Genomic DNA, 13,495 nt, shown 5'->3' with positions numbered 1-13,495 from the left:
ATGCATACAAGCACGTGGGGGCCATACAAACTACTGAGTACCATTTTGAGTTGCTGCAATGAAATTTCTGCAAAATGGACTAGCCTGCTGCATCATGTTTTCACTTTGATTTTCAGGATGTCTTTGAATTCAGTCCTCTGTAGGTTGATCATTTCCCAGTTCATATCAATATAAATATCCAGCATGATATTTGTCTCTATTGAGATCTGATGTGTTTTCAAAGTGTTCCTTTAATATTTTTGAGCGGTGTAGAAACTGAACCAGAATGAACATGGTGCCGGTAACCTGATCCCAATCCATCTGTGACCTTATTGGCTGTGGGGCTCACTTCTCTGCACAGACTGAAGTTTCCTTCTACAGCTTCCCCTATCTCTCCTGAAGAACGGGTTAAAGTGTATCACTGTTGACAGGAAACCTGGCGGCTTGCGAGGCTGGTGATTGACATGTCTGGAGAGCTGTGTTACCGGTGTACAAAGCGACTGAAACATTCATCACTGACATTAAAGGTGATCCTTAACAATCTACGTTGAGCGCTTTCACTTTTTGATACACGACCTCTTTAAAAGAAGGCATATCTCCAACCAGCACCTGTAAATGAGCAAATTGTGATGTGCTAATTAATCATAAAATATCCATCTATTATGACAAGAATGCATTAAAACCCCAGCAGACATCCATCATAACACTTCTCAGAACTTTGAACAGTGAATGGCTCAGCTGGGTAGTCTCGTATTGAATTTTATCTCATGCAGCATGAAATACAATTTGTTCTGTACAGCTAAGCCACTCAATTGGAAAACTATGCATTTACAGGCGGAGGCCTCTTTAAAGCACGTCTAGTCAGGAATCTTTATTTTCCATACCTGAAACTGAATGATAAATACAAAGTGCAACCATTCTATGATGTTCCTGCACTGAAAACTAAGCAGGTATTAGTCAGAAACCGGAAAAACGGAGGATGAAAGACTTCAAAATAATCTGACTCTTAAGCCTGGTACATACTACTAGTTTTTTCGTTCAACCCAGCAGGCTGAACGGAAAAAAACTGACAGCTCAGGAGGAGCCTCTGTAATAACTATCCATTGTCAGTACAGAGATCTTCCCTGCTGTGCTATTGTGTTCTGACAGGGTTGGGGATGGGGGGTGGCCCCCCACCAGAATACTCTGGTCAGGGCTGTCACCCATTGGCTGAAAGCGCTAATTGGGAGTCAATCAGCTGACCTTTTTAGGTCATGGCCCTTCCACAAAAGCCGGCTGGATGGCCGGCTTCTGACGCACCAGCTGCCGTACACACGGGCTGAATGTCAGCCGGTTTCTTTTGAATTGGCAGATGCAGCCCGACATTTGACCCGTGTGTGCTAGGTTTGATATGTCTGGTGATGTTATCTTGGAGGAAGAAAGATGCATTGAAACAATAGAAGGCTACCTATCTTGATCCTAGATAGATAGATAGATAGATAGATAGATAGATAGATAGATAGATAGATAGATAGATAGATGTAGAGATGATCTATCTGATCTATCCCTGTCTGATATCTATCTACAGTATCTGTCTGTCTGTCTAACTATCTATCTATAGGCAAGGCCAAAAGAATGTGGGCAGAACATTTGATTCTGGGTACCACTAACAGGCCTCTTGCCCTAATTTCATGTTTGTGTCCCCACTCCCAGAGGGAGCCAAATACCATACATTCAGCAGCACATGTACATTACCATGCCCAACACCTCAACCTGAGCAAGGTACCAGTTCCAAAGATAGGCCATTGGTAGCAAGAAGAGGCAAGTCCAATACATTTTTTTAAGGTGTTACCAAACCCACAACAGTAAAAATCAGTCTGTATATGCAATAAAGCATGCTTGTTATACACACTGTGGAACCTAAGGAGTTAATCCTCCGCATTGTGTAAAAATGATGTTTAATCCTGTCTTCTTTGATCTTCTCCTTCTACTCTCCTCAATCCATCTGCTGATAGTACAGAGCTCTAGGAGTCACTCTGCACATGCATTGCTAGAGAGTTTTTTTTTACTTTGGGATGGTGCATGTGATCAACATAGAGCCAATCAGCACTGAGGGTCAGGGGTTATGCAGGCTTATAGGACAGTCAGAGGAGAATCAAAATTCCTCCCACAAGCTTTAACTAGTGCTCAGCTGGACATTGATAGAAGGCACAAGACTGCTATATATTGCTAATGAGAAAAGATATTTAGCAGTTTATATTTACTACAATAATTGCATTTCCATGTTGTGTGTACTGTGGTAGACCAGATATAGTGAATGCAGGGTCCTGTGTTTAGTAACACTTTAAAGCTCTAGCTTTCATGACTTCAAGTTAACAATTTCCAGGCACACAACATCAGAGCATACAGCTTCTCACCACATGGTAGTAGTCATTGGCACTTTCCCAGGTTGGGCCGTCTATGTCCTGTCCCCCAACTCCATCAATTCCGGAACATCAGGGCCTCTTCAGGTATTCCTCGGCTGGGAAATACCAATAGCTGTAAGTTCTACATCTCTGTAGAATAGGCCCCACCATGTCCCATGGGGGCCAGATTCGGAGTCCCACTCCTGTTCTCTCAACTCCTTGCCTGAACTCCTCTCACTCTTTCATATAACCCACTATTTACCTTAGGGGAGCTCACCACCAACAAGAAAGAGGTACCAACACCTCCTTCCATCTATCTCATATGAATGTATACCTCTCAACTTTCTAGAATGTTAAAGAGGGACACCTTTTAGCACAACGTATGTAGGCAAAGGCCACACCCCTGCTACAGTTACATGGACCACAAATCTAATATACAGAAATTTAATGGCTAAACCACACAAGTGCTTTTTTGACCTCTACTTTTATATTGGCTTTTCAGAATAACAAATAACAAATAAAGTAATATAGAGGTTGGACAAAATGTTTAGTTCAGCATAACACTTTTGAAGTAAAATTGTACATTTTGTATAGAGATGTATACATCAGACCAAAAAGAAGGACGACTGAGGCTGCATGAGGGACAGAGAGATTTGGCCTTAAAAGAGGGGCAGTCTCTCCAAATGTATGTTTGCAGTGCAGTAGGACACACTGAACGTTGGACATTGCTTTTCTATGGGAAGGTACTTCTTGCTGCCTGATCATGTACATTATTTTTTGCTTTAATGTCAAGTGAAGCTCCCATCTTTTCATCTGGACAAAGGTGTCCATTAGTGACAACATATCAATGTGACATTGTAGAAGGCCTATTTTCTGTTATCAACAGCTAATGAGCAAGTATCTCCTATTTAGAAATGATTAACACTAAGCTCATTTGTATTACATGTAAGTGGGCTTTCATGCACCTTCATCCATTGAGGTGCTAATTGGCTTATGTTGTTCCAGTGTTCTGTGCAGCAATATTTTTTCACAGAATTAGTACACTTAAATAAAAGTTAACTATTACTACCAGCTGGTTGATTGATTCAGAGGAACCCACAGCACTTCATGATGGTCCTGGAAATCTATAGAAACAGCATTGGCTAGCAGCTCTACAATTAAACAAAAGTAAACCTGAAGGGAGAGGGAAGGGGGGACAGACAGCTTAGAGTTCTGAAGAAGGGTCACTTCTCCTAACCCGTCACTGCAGGAGATTGGTGACTGTGAACGTGTATATCTATGTAGATGCCAAGGATGTTGTATTTGATAGAACTACTTCTGTGTTTGAAGACACCTGCAGACTACTGTATCAGGTTATAAAAAGAAATCTGAACTGGCAGATCAATTGGGGATCCTGGCACAGCTCTCTGGGGACAGCAGGAGAAAGAGAAAAAAGGTAAAATGATATATTTGCAAACTTGTTTGATTTGCCTGGATATATTAAAGATGGTAAGGTGTGTTAAAAGTGCCTGTGAACAGCAGCAGGGATGTCACTGGCGCTCAGGGGAATAAGTGGATATTAGATCAGGTGACAAAACAGAAACAAGTCTGGCCCAATTTTAAGATGAACTGAGGACTTTACAAGTTGGCATTAGGAACCATGTCCTTCTTGGTTCAGTGATATCTCTATTAGTAGTCATTAGGCTAGCCTGAAACATTTCCATCTCTGCTATGTATCGTTCTTTTGGAAATAATATTCTGGACTTTCTTCTCTTTTCAGGATTTTTAGACTGGGTGCCAAAAAAATTACAACGGGTGGGCTGCGTGGAGCTGCTAAACACAGTGCAGAGAAGAGTACAGCCAAGACTGCATGTGTTTGGTCACATCCATGAAGGTTAGTGTGTGACATTTATTTCATTTATTTCTGACTTTTCATAACCTGCCTTGCAAGTTAAGGTTTTCTACTTTTTTTTCTGCTTCTTTCATATTTGCTGTGCATTCTTTTTTTGCTCAAAAAAAAACAAAAGTTACAAAACCCTGGTTCAGCCACATTTTGAGTATGCAGCCCAGTTTTGTTCACCAATCCTCAGGAAGGACATCCTTGAACTGGAGAGACTCCAGAGAAGGGCAACAAAGCTAATAAGGGGGCCAGAGGACCTCAGTTATGAGGAACAACTACAAACATGAAATTATGTTCCCTGGAGAAGAGATGCTTAAGAGGAATATGACCACAATGTACAAATCTTTAAATGGTGATTCAAGGATTGGGAGAACGTCAAAAGGGTTTGCTTGGAGCCATCACTTACCATATCCTGTCCCTATGGAAAGTGCACATCCGTCTCTAGGGACGGCAAAAGAATATTTGGGATTTTTAGGGTGAATTGTCTCTCAGAAAATTTCAGCAAGCAACAAATTTTATGTGAAAAAAACTAAGTTTATTGTGCTTGACTCAACCCAATATTAGCTTGCTCATGGTAAAACATGATTAAGAGTAAGGAAAACATCAACATAAGCATACATTACATTTGTCTGCTCAGGGAAGGGTTGTAGATTTGGCCACCCAGATATAGAAGTATCTTATACATGCAGGTGAAACTCGAAAAATTAGAATATCGTGCAAAAGTTCATTTATTTCAGTAATGCAACTCAATAGGTGAAACTAATATATGAGATAGACTCATTACATGCAAAGCAAGATAATTCAAGCCGTGATTTGTCATAATTGTGATGAATATGGCTTACAGCTCATGAAAACCCCAAATCCACAATCTCAGAAAATTAGAATATTACATGCAATCAATAAAACAAGGATTGTACATAGAACAATATCGGACCTCTGAAAAGTATAAGCATGCATATGTACTCAGTACTTGGTTTGGGCCCCTTTTGCAGCAATTACTGCCTCAATGCAGCGTGGCATGGAAGCTATCAGCCTGTGGCACTGCTGAGGTGTTATGGAAGACCAGGATGCTTCAATAGCGGCCTTCAGCTCTTCTGCATTGTTTGGTCTCATGTCTCTCATCTTTCTCTTGGCAATGCCCCATAGATTCTCTATGGGGTTCAGGTCAGGTGAGTTTGCTGGCCAATCAAGCACAGTAATCCCACGGTCATTGAACCAGGTTTTGGTGCTTTTGGCAGTGTGGGCAGGTGCCAAGTCCTGCTGGAAAATGAAGTCAGCATCCCCATAAAACTCGTCTGCGGAAGGAAGCATGAAGTGCTCCAAAATCTCCTAGTAGATGGCTGCGTTGACTCTGGACTTAATGAAGCACAGTGGACCAACACCAGCAGATGACATGGCTCCCCAAATCAACACAGACTGTGGAAACTTCACACTGGACTTCAAGGATCTTGCTGTGTGAGCCTCTCCATTCTTCCTCTATACTCTGGGTCCTTGGTTTCCAAATGAGAAGCAAAAGTTGCTCTCATCAGAAAAGAGGACTTTGGACCACTGAGCAACAGACCAGGTCTGTTTTTCTTTAGCCCAGGTAAGACGCTTCTTACGTTGTTTGTTGTTCAGGAGCGGCTTGACAAGAGGAATACGACATTTGAAGCCCATGTCCAGGATCCGTCTGTGTGTGGTGGCTCTTGATGCACTGACTCCAGCCTCAGTCCACTCCTTGTGAAAGTCCCCAACACTTTTGAATGGCCTTTTCCTGACAATCCTCTCCAGGCTGCAGTCATCCCTGCTGCTTGTGCACCTTTTTCTTCCACACTTTTCCCTTCCACATAACTTTCTATTAATGTGCTTTGATACAGCACTTTGGAAACATCCAACTTCTTTTGCAATTACCTATTGAGGCTTTCCCTCCTTATAGAGGGTGTCAATGATGGTTTTCTGCACCTTTTCACAATATTCTAATTTTCTGAGATTGTGGATTTGGGGTTTTCATGAGCTATAAGCCATAATCATCACAATTATGACAAATCACAGCTTGAACTATCTTGCTTTGTATGTAATGAGTCTATTTCATATATTAGTTTCACCTTTTAAGTTGCATTACTGAAATAAATGAACTTTGGCATGACATTCTAATTTTTCACCTGTAATATATTACAGCACAGTAGACATTATGTGCTATGAAGTTCCAGTATCTCAATGCATTTTGCAGAAGTGCTTCTTCAGCAGACGGGTGTTCTGGAGACAGTGAGATATACCAAAGTATTCACTCCACAGGAATCACAAGGAACTATATCCTTGGCACATAAGGAGAGGGAAAGGACAGCAAGAGCAGGTGCCAAAGCGCAGTCCCAAAGGAAACTCTGTGGGTTAAACACAGCCTCCTAAGGATAGACCTACAAATATCTTCCAAATCCCGTCATATAAGGGAGATCCTGTGTGTCTCAGCCAAAGCAGTACATGCAAGACCATGCCCCTTAAAAATCCCAGATACTCTTTTGCCTGCCTTAGGGATGAATTTTCACTTTCTCTAGGACTGGGAGAAAACGTTTTAATTTTAGCTCTTCAAAGAAAATATGTGGTCACACAAAGTTAGACAAGAATTTATTCAATGGTAAACTGGGTAAGTGGTTCTTTACTGCTAGAGTGGTAAGGATGTGGAACTCACTTCTACAGTTGGTGTTGTCAGTGAGGAGTTTGCATAGATTAAAAAAATGTAGATGTTTTTCTTAGCGAAAACAATGTACAGGAATATGGAAAGAGATAGTAACACACACACACACGTTAAACTGGATGGTCCTGTGTCTTTATTCAACCTTACCAACTATGTAACTATATGTAATAATATTTAAATAATATTTAAAGTGCACCTAAAGGCTCATTTGTGGCAGTAACAAGTCTCACATCAAGTTACTATGTGATGAAAGAGTTTCATATATTAAATAAAACACTATTGTAGCGCTACCCCCACAGGGGCCGCTTGATAATGCTTGTCTCTAGAGGTTGTCCTGACCTTGAAAGACTCCTGACACCTTTAACACTCTGGGTTAGACATATTTAACCACTTGCCTACCAGGCACTTATACCCCCTTCCTTACCAGGCCAATTTTCAGCTTTCAGCGCTGCCGCACTTTGATTGACAATTGCGCGGTCATGCAACATTGTACCCATATGAAATGTTGATCATTTTTTTCTCACAAATAGAGCTTTCTTTTGGTGGTATTTAATCGCCACTGGGCGCTTTACTTTTTGCGCTATAAATTAAAAAAAGTGCAAAAAATTTGAAAAAAAAAAAAAAGTTTATTTGTTTCTTTTATAAAATTTTTCAAACAGGTATTTTTTCTCCTTCACTGATTTGCGTTGATGAGGCGGCACTGATGGGCACTGATAGGCGGCACTGATGGGCACTGATAGGCAGCACTAAAGGGCACTGATAGGCAGTACTAATGAGGTGGCACGGATAGGCGGCACTGATAGACAGCACTAATTAGGGGTCACGGATAGGCGGCACTGATATGCAGCACTGATAGGCGGCACTGATAGGTGACACTGATGATGGGTACTGATAGACGGCACTGACTGGCATCACTTCTGGGCACTGACTGGCGGCACTGACTGGCACAACCCCTGGGCACTGACTGGTGGCACTGACTGGCAGCACTGGTGGGTGGCACTGGTGGGTGGCACTGGTGGACAGCACTGGTGGGTGGGCACAGGTGGGTGGCACTGGTGGGCACAGGTGGGTGGGCACAGGTGGGTGGCACTGCTGGGCACATGTAGGTGGCACTGCTGGGCACAGGTAGGTGGCACTGCAGAGTGGCACAGGTGGGGGCACTGCTGGGCACAGGTGGGGGCACTGCTGGGCACAGGTGGGGGCACCGCTGGGAATGGGTGGGCGGGGCTAGTGGGCGCACAGCTGATCGGAACTTGCGGGGGTCACTGCTGGGCACCGATCATCAGGGCACTGATCATCAGTGCCCTGATGATCGGTGCCGATCCCCGCTCTGACAACTGCCGGTTCTCGGCAGTACTTTCCTCACGATCTGACAGCGTGAGGAAAGTGCAGCCGAGAACCGGCACTTGCATTTTCCTGTGATCAGCGTGTCATTGGACACCGCTGATCACGTGGTAAAAGGCCGGTGGGATCGGCCTTTCACCACATCTCGTGATCAGCTGTGTCCGTAGGACACAGCGATCACGGAGATCGCCGGGTGCGCGCCCCCTGGGGCGCGCAGGAGAGCGCGTTCTGGGAGGACGTCATATGACGTCCACTCAGAACTGGCCGGCCGCGGTGAAGCCGTCATTCGGCTATGCGCGGTCGGCAAGTGGTTAAGCAATATAGACTGAAAAATGCAAGAGACACAATTCTTTAGTAACACCTCTATATTAGTCTTGTTCAAAAGTGTAGACCACAAGAATAATGGGTTCAGGATATAAAACCCCAGTTAACATTTAAAAATATAATAATGGTAAAATAAGAATAAGCAGTTAGCAGCATTTAACAAATTATACAGTGTTGAGTAGTAAGCTTCAACTAATAAACTGCAACACCAGCAGTAAAAGGGGGAAGAAAAGGCTTGTTGACTCATCAGTTCCCTCTAGGCCACCAGCTCCGCAATGGTGGATTCAGAGAATTATGTAAATGTAAACTGTGACATAAATAGATATGAGTATCTTAATTTGAGTAATAATAGCCTTTTAATAGAAAAGGTCCCTTTAACTAGACATTGCAATTTGAGTCCTGTGATGTTTAGAGGTCCTGATATGGTGGTGTCCGTTGTCTTCTGCTAGCAATGGTGGGGCCCATAAACAGTAGTGAATACTGGCAATTCAATGAAATTAAACAAATAGGCTGTGGTACTGCTCAAACCAAAGATCTCCTGATACTGAGGTATAAACGTGTCTGCATGCAGTGTGTCTAGAGTGATGAAAGAAAGAGGTTGGGCATCCTCCCACTCACTATTCCCATGGATAGCATGCCCCCCCCCCCCAGGGACAAGAAGTGTTGTCCAAGCTCTTGGCTGTTTGCAGGGATGTGTAGAGATGTCTGTGTGAAGAATGGATAGAGTCAGTCCCGACGCAAAGAAGCTGATGAGATGTATGGTGATCAGTGTCACCGCTGTGCTGAACTGATGTGCAAAGTCCCGCAGCAGTAGGCAAACAATCTGTCTCTGGAGGAGAACGGCAGTCCCCCTGTGTTAGGCTCTGAATCCCACACCAAGAGAGCGAGCCAGTTCCTTGCTGTAGAATATATCTGCTCTCCCAGCAACCTTCTCATTCCTCTGCTCTCTGGTAGTTGTAGTTCCATCAGCACTTAGGAATACAATATGTATTGGCTATAGGACTACAGGTCCAAAGATCCTCTGCTGTCAGAAGAACGTGAACCACTCTGCTAACAGGAAGTAATGTAGCAGTTCCAGTACTGGGCACTAGGGGGAAAAGGGTTAACCATAGTCTCATCTGTAAATGTCTCTGAATGGCATCATGATATAGCTGGCTAATGGGTACACTATTTTACTTCTTGAGCCAAAATCCTCCTTTATTTATGCCTTACACACTCCCCCTCCCAAACACTGCAATTCACTGTTCTTTATTGGCTAGACACTGCAGATCACAGTGGAAGGGTTTCAACAACAGAGGCAATTCTGTTAATTCTGTCAATCCAGAAAGGAATGGATGGAACTAGGTGTGGCCAGGTGGTGACTGACAAGCTACAGGCTTGTGAACAAGCAGTAACTATGCTGACAGCCAAGCCTGCTGCAACATCTTCTCATCCCACTGTAGTGCAAGCAAGCATGAGAGTGACAACTCTGCTCTTAATTTGGGAGCTGTACAGCATAGTTGTCACACAATCACAGAAAACTTCCTGAGGTGGTGACAAAATCAACAGATATTTGTAAGACCCTGCAGGAGAACTAAGCAAGATTCGGTTTAGTAAGCGTGGCAGAGCACATTTTTTAATGGGAGGTCATAATTCTACTTTAAAGTCAAAACCTAGGTTCTTTTAAAAACCGCCAGTGTAAGAATATTTCATTGATTGAAATATGTGTAAATAAAAAATCTACCTAGTCTAAAGAATACCTACTGAATATGGCATCATTTCTTTTTTTTTTCAAAGTCAGTCAACTTGGAGGTTTTTACGAGTGCAGGTCCTAAGTCTACAGGCTCCAGGCAGCAGCCTTTGTATTATTTTGACTATCCACATGGAGCAGTTTGGGAAAATTGCTATGGTTAGAAATTGAGTAGTTCATGAATAATCAAAGTATTGGCCATCACTTCTCCAGTCTATCAATATTTGTCAGTCAATGATTACAAGTAATTACTACAGGCATTACAAAATTTTCACTCTCCTACACTCTATGATGTGGTTTTGCTCATCTTTAAATCAAAAGTGCAGAAGACATAAATAAAGTGTACCAAGATGTAAAGAATGATGAGGATTTTTTTTTCCTATGGTTGAACTGGATGGACTTTTGTCTTTTTTCAGCCAGACTAACTATGTAACTATGTAATATGAGGATCCTGGTCCCTTTATTTTTTCATACCAACAACTAAGATGAGATGGTAAGAAAAAAAAAGTGTTCTTTACATGGCCTTTACACAGCAGTATGTAAAAGGGAAGCAGCACAAGTAGCCAATCTGGTGTGCTACAGTGTAAAGAGCATGCTGATAGAAGCTCTCTACTTTCACAGGGTGGCTGTGGGGAGGGGACCTGTAACAGAAAGTGAAACTGTAGCAGAGAAAGATCAGATTCCCTCCCTTGCTCAAGGCTGTCTTGTGGGTTAGAGATCTGTAAATTGTAGGGATGGATGGACAGAAATACAAATCCTTTAGAACACGGGTGTCAAACTGGCAGCCCTCCAGCTGTTCCCAAACTACAAGTCCCATGAGGCATTGCAAGATTGACAGTTACAAGCATGACTCCCAAAGACAGAGGCATGATGGGACTTGTAGTTTTGAAACAGCTGAAGGGCCACCAGTTTGACACCCCTGCTTTAGGAGGTAAAACAGCACTGTCTACAGAGTTATCCCTGAAGAAGGAGCTAGAGGCTCCAAAACGCGTTGGAAATTTACTATAAATATCTGGAAACATTTAAAACTCTGTAACAATTTTAATATGTACAACTAATCTATGTGACTACATTGTAGTACAATACAAAAAGTTTTTATGATGACATTATAATAAAGATTATGATATATTTTTAAATTGATGTTTTCTGCCTACAAATTCCAGCTGAACTGGGGGGAATCTTACTTGTATAGATTCTCAATAATAGGGATGTTGGCAGCTGTTTGAGGAGCCTCCTTAATTATTTGCAATGTTTATTTTAAAGTATTCTATACATGCTAATTTAAGCAATAAACATCAATTGAAATTGTTGATTTTTTTGTGTTTATCAAATAGAATATTTATTCTTTACTAAGGAATTGTTTGATATTCCTTTAAACTCCATATTGTGTTTCATCTCTTGCAGGCTATGGAGTAATGGCAGATGGGACCACTACATACGTCAATTCCTCAGTATGTACTGTGAATTATCAGCCGGTTAATCCTCCTATAGTAATTGATTTGCCAAATCCAAGGAACACGTGACTCCAATAATATATATTCGAATGATCAGCTGGCTCCCATGTAACTTGAATGGCCATCACTGACTTCCTGCACCTTAATAAGTGTGGTAAACGGATTATTGAAACTAGGTGGACATGTTTTATTGGATAGTTCAGTATGCAGGCTATGCACAATTATATTACCAGCCTGCACCATGGGAATCACCCAGAAGAAGACGATGCCAACGAATGAAATTATACCAGCCATTCATTAAATGACCACTCTGGTCGAATAGCAAACTTTTTTTTTTAAGTAACCATACTGACTGCTTTAAAATCCTTTCTTTTTTTTTGATGCCGCTACACTTTGACACCATTGGGACCAACCTTGTTTTTGATTTGCTTTAGTCTAAAGGGCCGTGACACCATCTTCTAAGCCTACAGCTATTTTTATGTCACAACCCCACCTCCTGAAACATGCCTGATCTCTGTATCCACTTATAAAAAACCCAGAGAGGTTTCAGCAACCAATGCAGACCTGCCAGCTGTCAGCCTTATTTGAAATTTCAACTGGTGTGCAGTGGATGAAGGGCATTCAATATAAAAAGGAATAATACTTAAATAAGCACAGTACTATTTAAAAAATAGACAATGCCTTTTCATATTTAATACCATTTTTGTTGGTATTCTCAAGTGAATAATTTTGATGCAATGAGGCAAAAACTAAAGGAACATCCAAATTTATCTTGTGTTTCACCAAGAGTGAAAATGTTGCTGACATTTGAAAAAGCACAGTTACTGGAATAAAAAAGTTACATAAGGGGAAAATGGATTTTATGCTGTAAAACTTGATGGACAAAAACTTGAGCAACTGGAAGGTGAAGCTCCATACGGACCAGTAGTTGAGGAACAGTTAACATGATAAGACTCCTGTAAACTTTTTTATTTGCTCTGTTAGGTTGACTTTTGTGGCGCATCTCTTGCCCTGCAGCACGGTAGCTGCGCCTCTTCTGCAAAGCACAGTTTATGTTTGTTGTGGAGCTGAATTGTTGTATAACTCTGAATGTCAAACTTGCTTTTTCTCTTTTCTATCATTGTTATAAATCTGTCAACAGAAAAATTACGGAGACTACCATTGCTGTCCTCGCTAAAATGCTAGTTGCCTGGCTTTTATGCTGATGTTCTATCTTTAGTACTTTCTAATTTGACCTGTATCGTACTTAAACTGGAGCAAGTATGCAGATCAGGAAGGTCACACAAAAGTCAAGACTTCCATGTCTGCATACATGGTTTGGGTCTGTGACCCAAAGAAATGAAGCCAAGGATCAGTATAACATCCATAGGACATTTTCAGAAGTGGAGATCAGTAGCTTCTATGTTTCCTTCATGACAAATTTCCTTTTATTTATGCTGTGATCTTTTTTCTTTTTATCTTCTTGTATATAAATAAATCATTTCAGGACAACATTGTGGTGTTTTTAGAAGTTTTCTTAAAGGGCTGGTCCTAAAGAGGACCTGTACTATAGAAGATGTGCCCAAAAAAGGCAAGCAGATGCCAAAGGACCAGTATTGTGAATATAGTGCTGTCTTGTATATGTGGTTGGGAGAGCCCAGCAAGAAATGGTATCTCACTCAAAATTCAAAATTAATTGAACAAAACAACAGCCGTGTTTTGGAGGAAGGGACTCCCTGTTCTTCAGAGGGT

General features: G+C 41.8%; 1 protein-coding gene across 1 annotated transcript in view; it reads left to right on the top strand.

Moving 5' to 3' along the window:
* The window catches only part of MPPED1 (metallophosphoesterase domain containing 1), a 97,701-nt gene extending 84,444 nt beyond the window's left edge, over positions 1–13,257 (top strand). The window contains exons 6-7 of the mRNA XM_089680805.1: positions 4,123–4,236; positions 11,715–13,257. Of these exons, the coding sequence (XP_089536931.1) occupies positions 4,123–4,236; positions 11,715–11,833 (233 nt within the window). The 3' untranslated portion in view covers positions 11,834–13,257. The remainder of the gene's footprint in view (positions 1–4,122; positions 4,237–11,714) is intronic.
* Positions 13,258–13,495: the final 238 nt, after the last annotated feature.

Source organism: Staurois parvus, unplaced genomic scaffold (assembly GCF_062004578.1).
Source record: "Staurois parvus isolate SC_StPar_1 unplaced genomic scaffold, SC_StPar_1.0 ptg000249l, whole genome shotgun sequence".
Lineage (NCBI taxonomy): Eukaryota > Metazoa > Chordata > Amphibia > Anura > Ranidae > Staurois > Staurois parvus.
The sequence above is the reverse complement of the archived record's forward strand: the minus strand, read 5'-3'. Positions and strand labels throughout refer to the sequence as shown.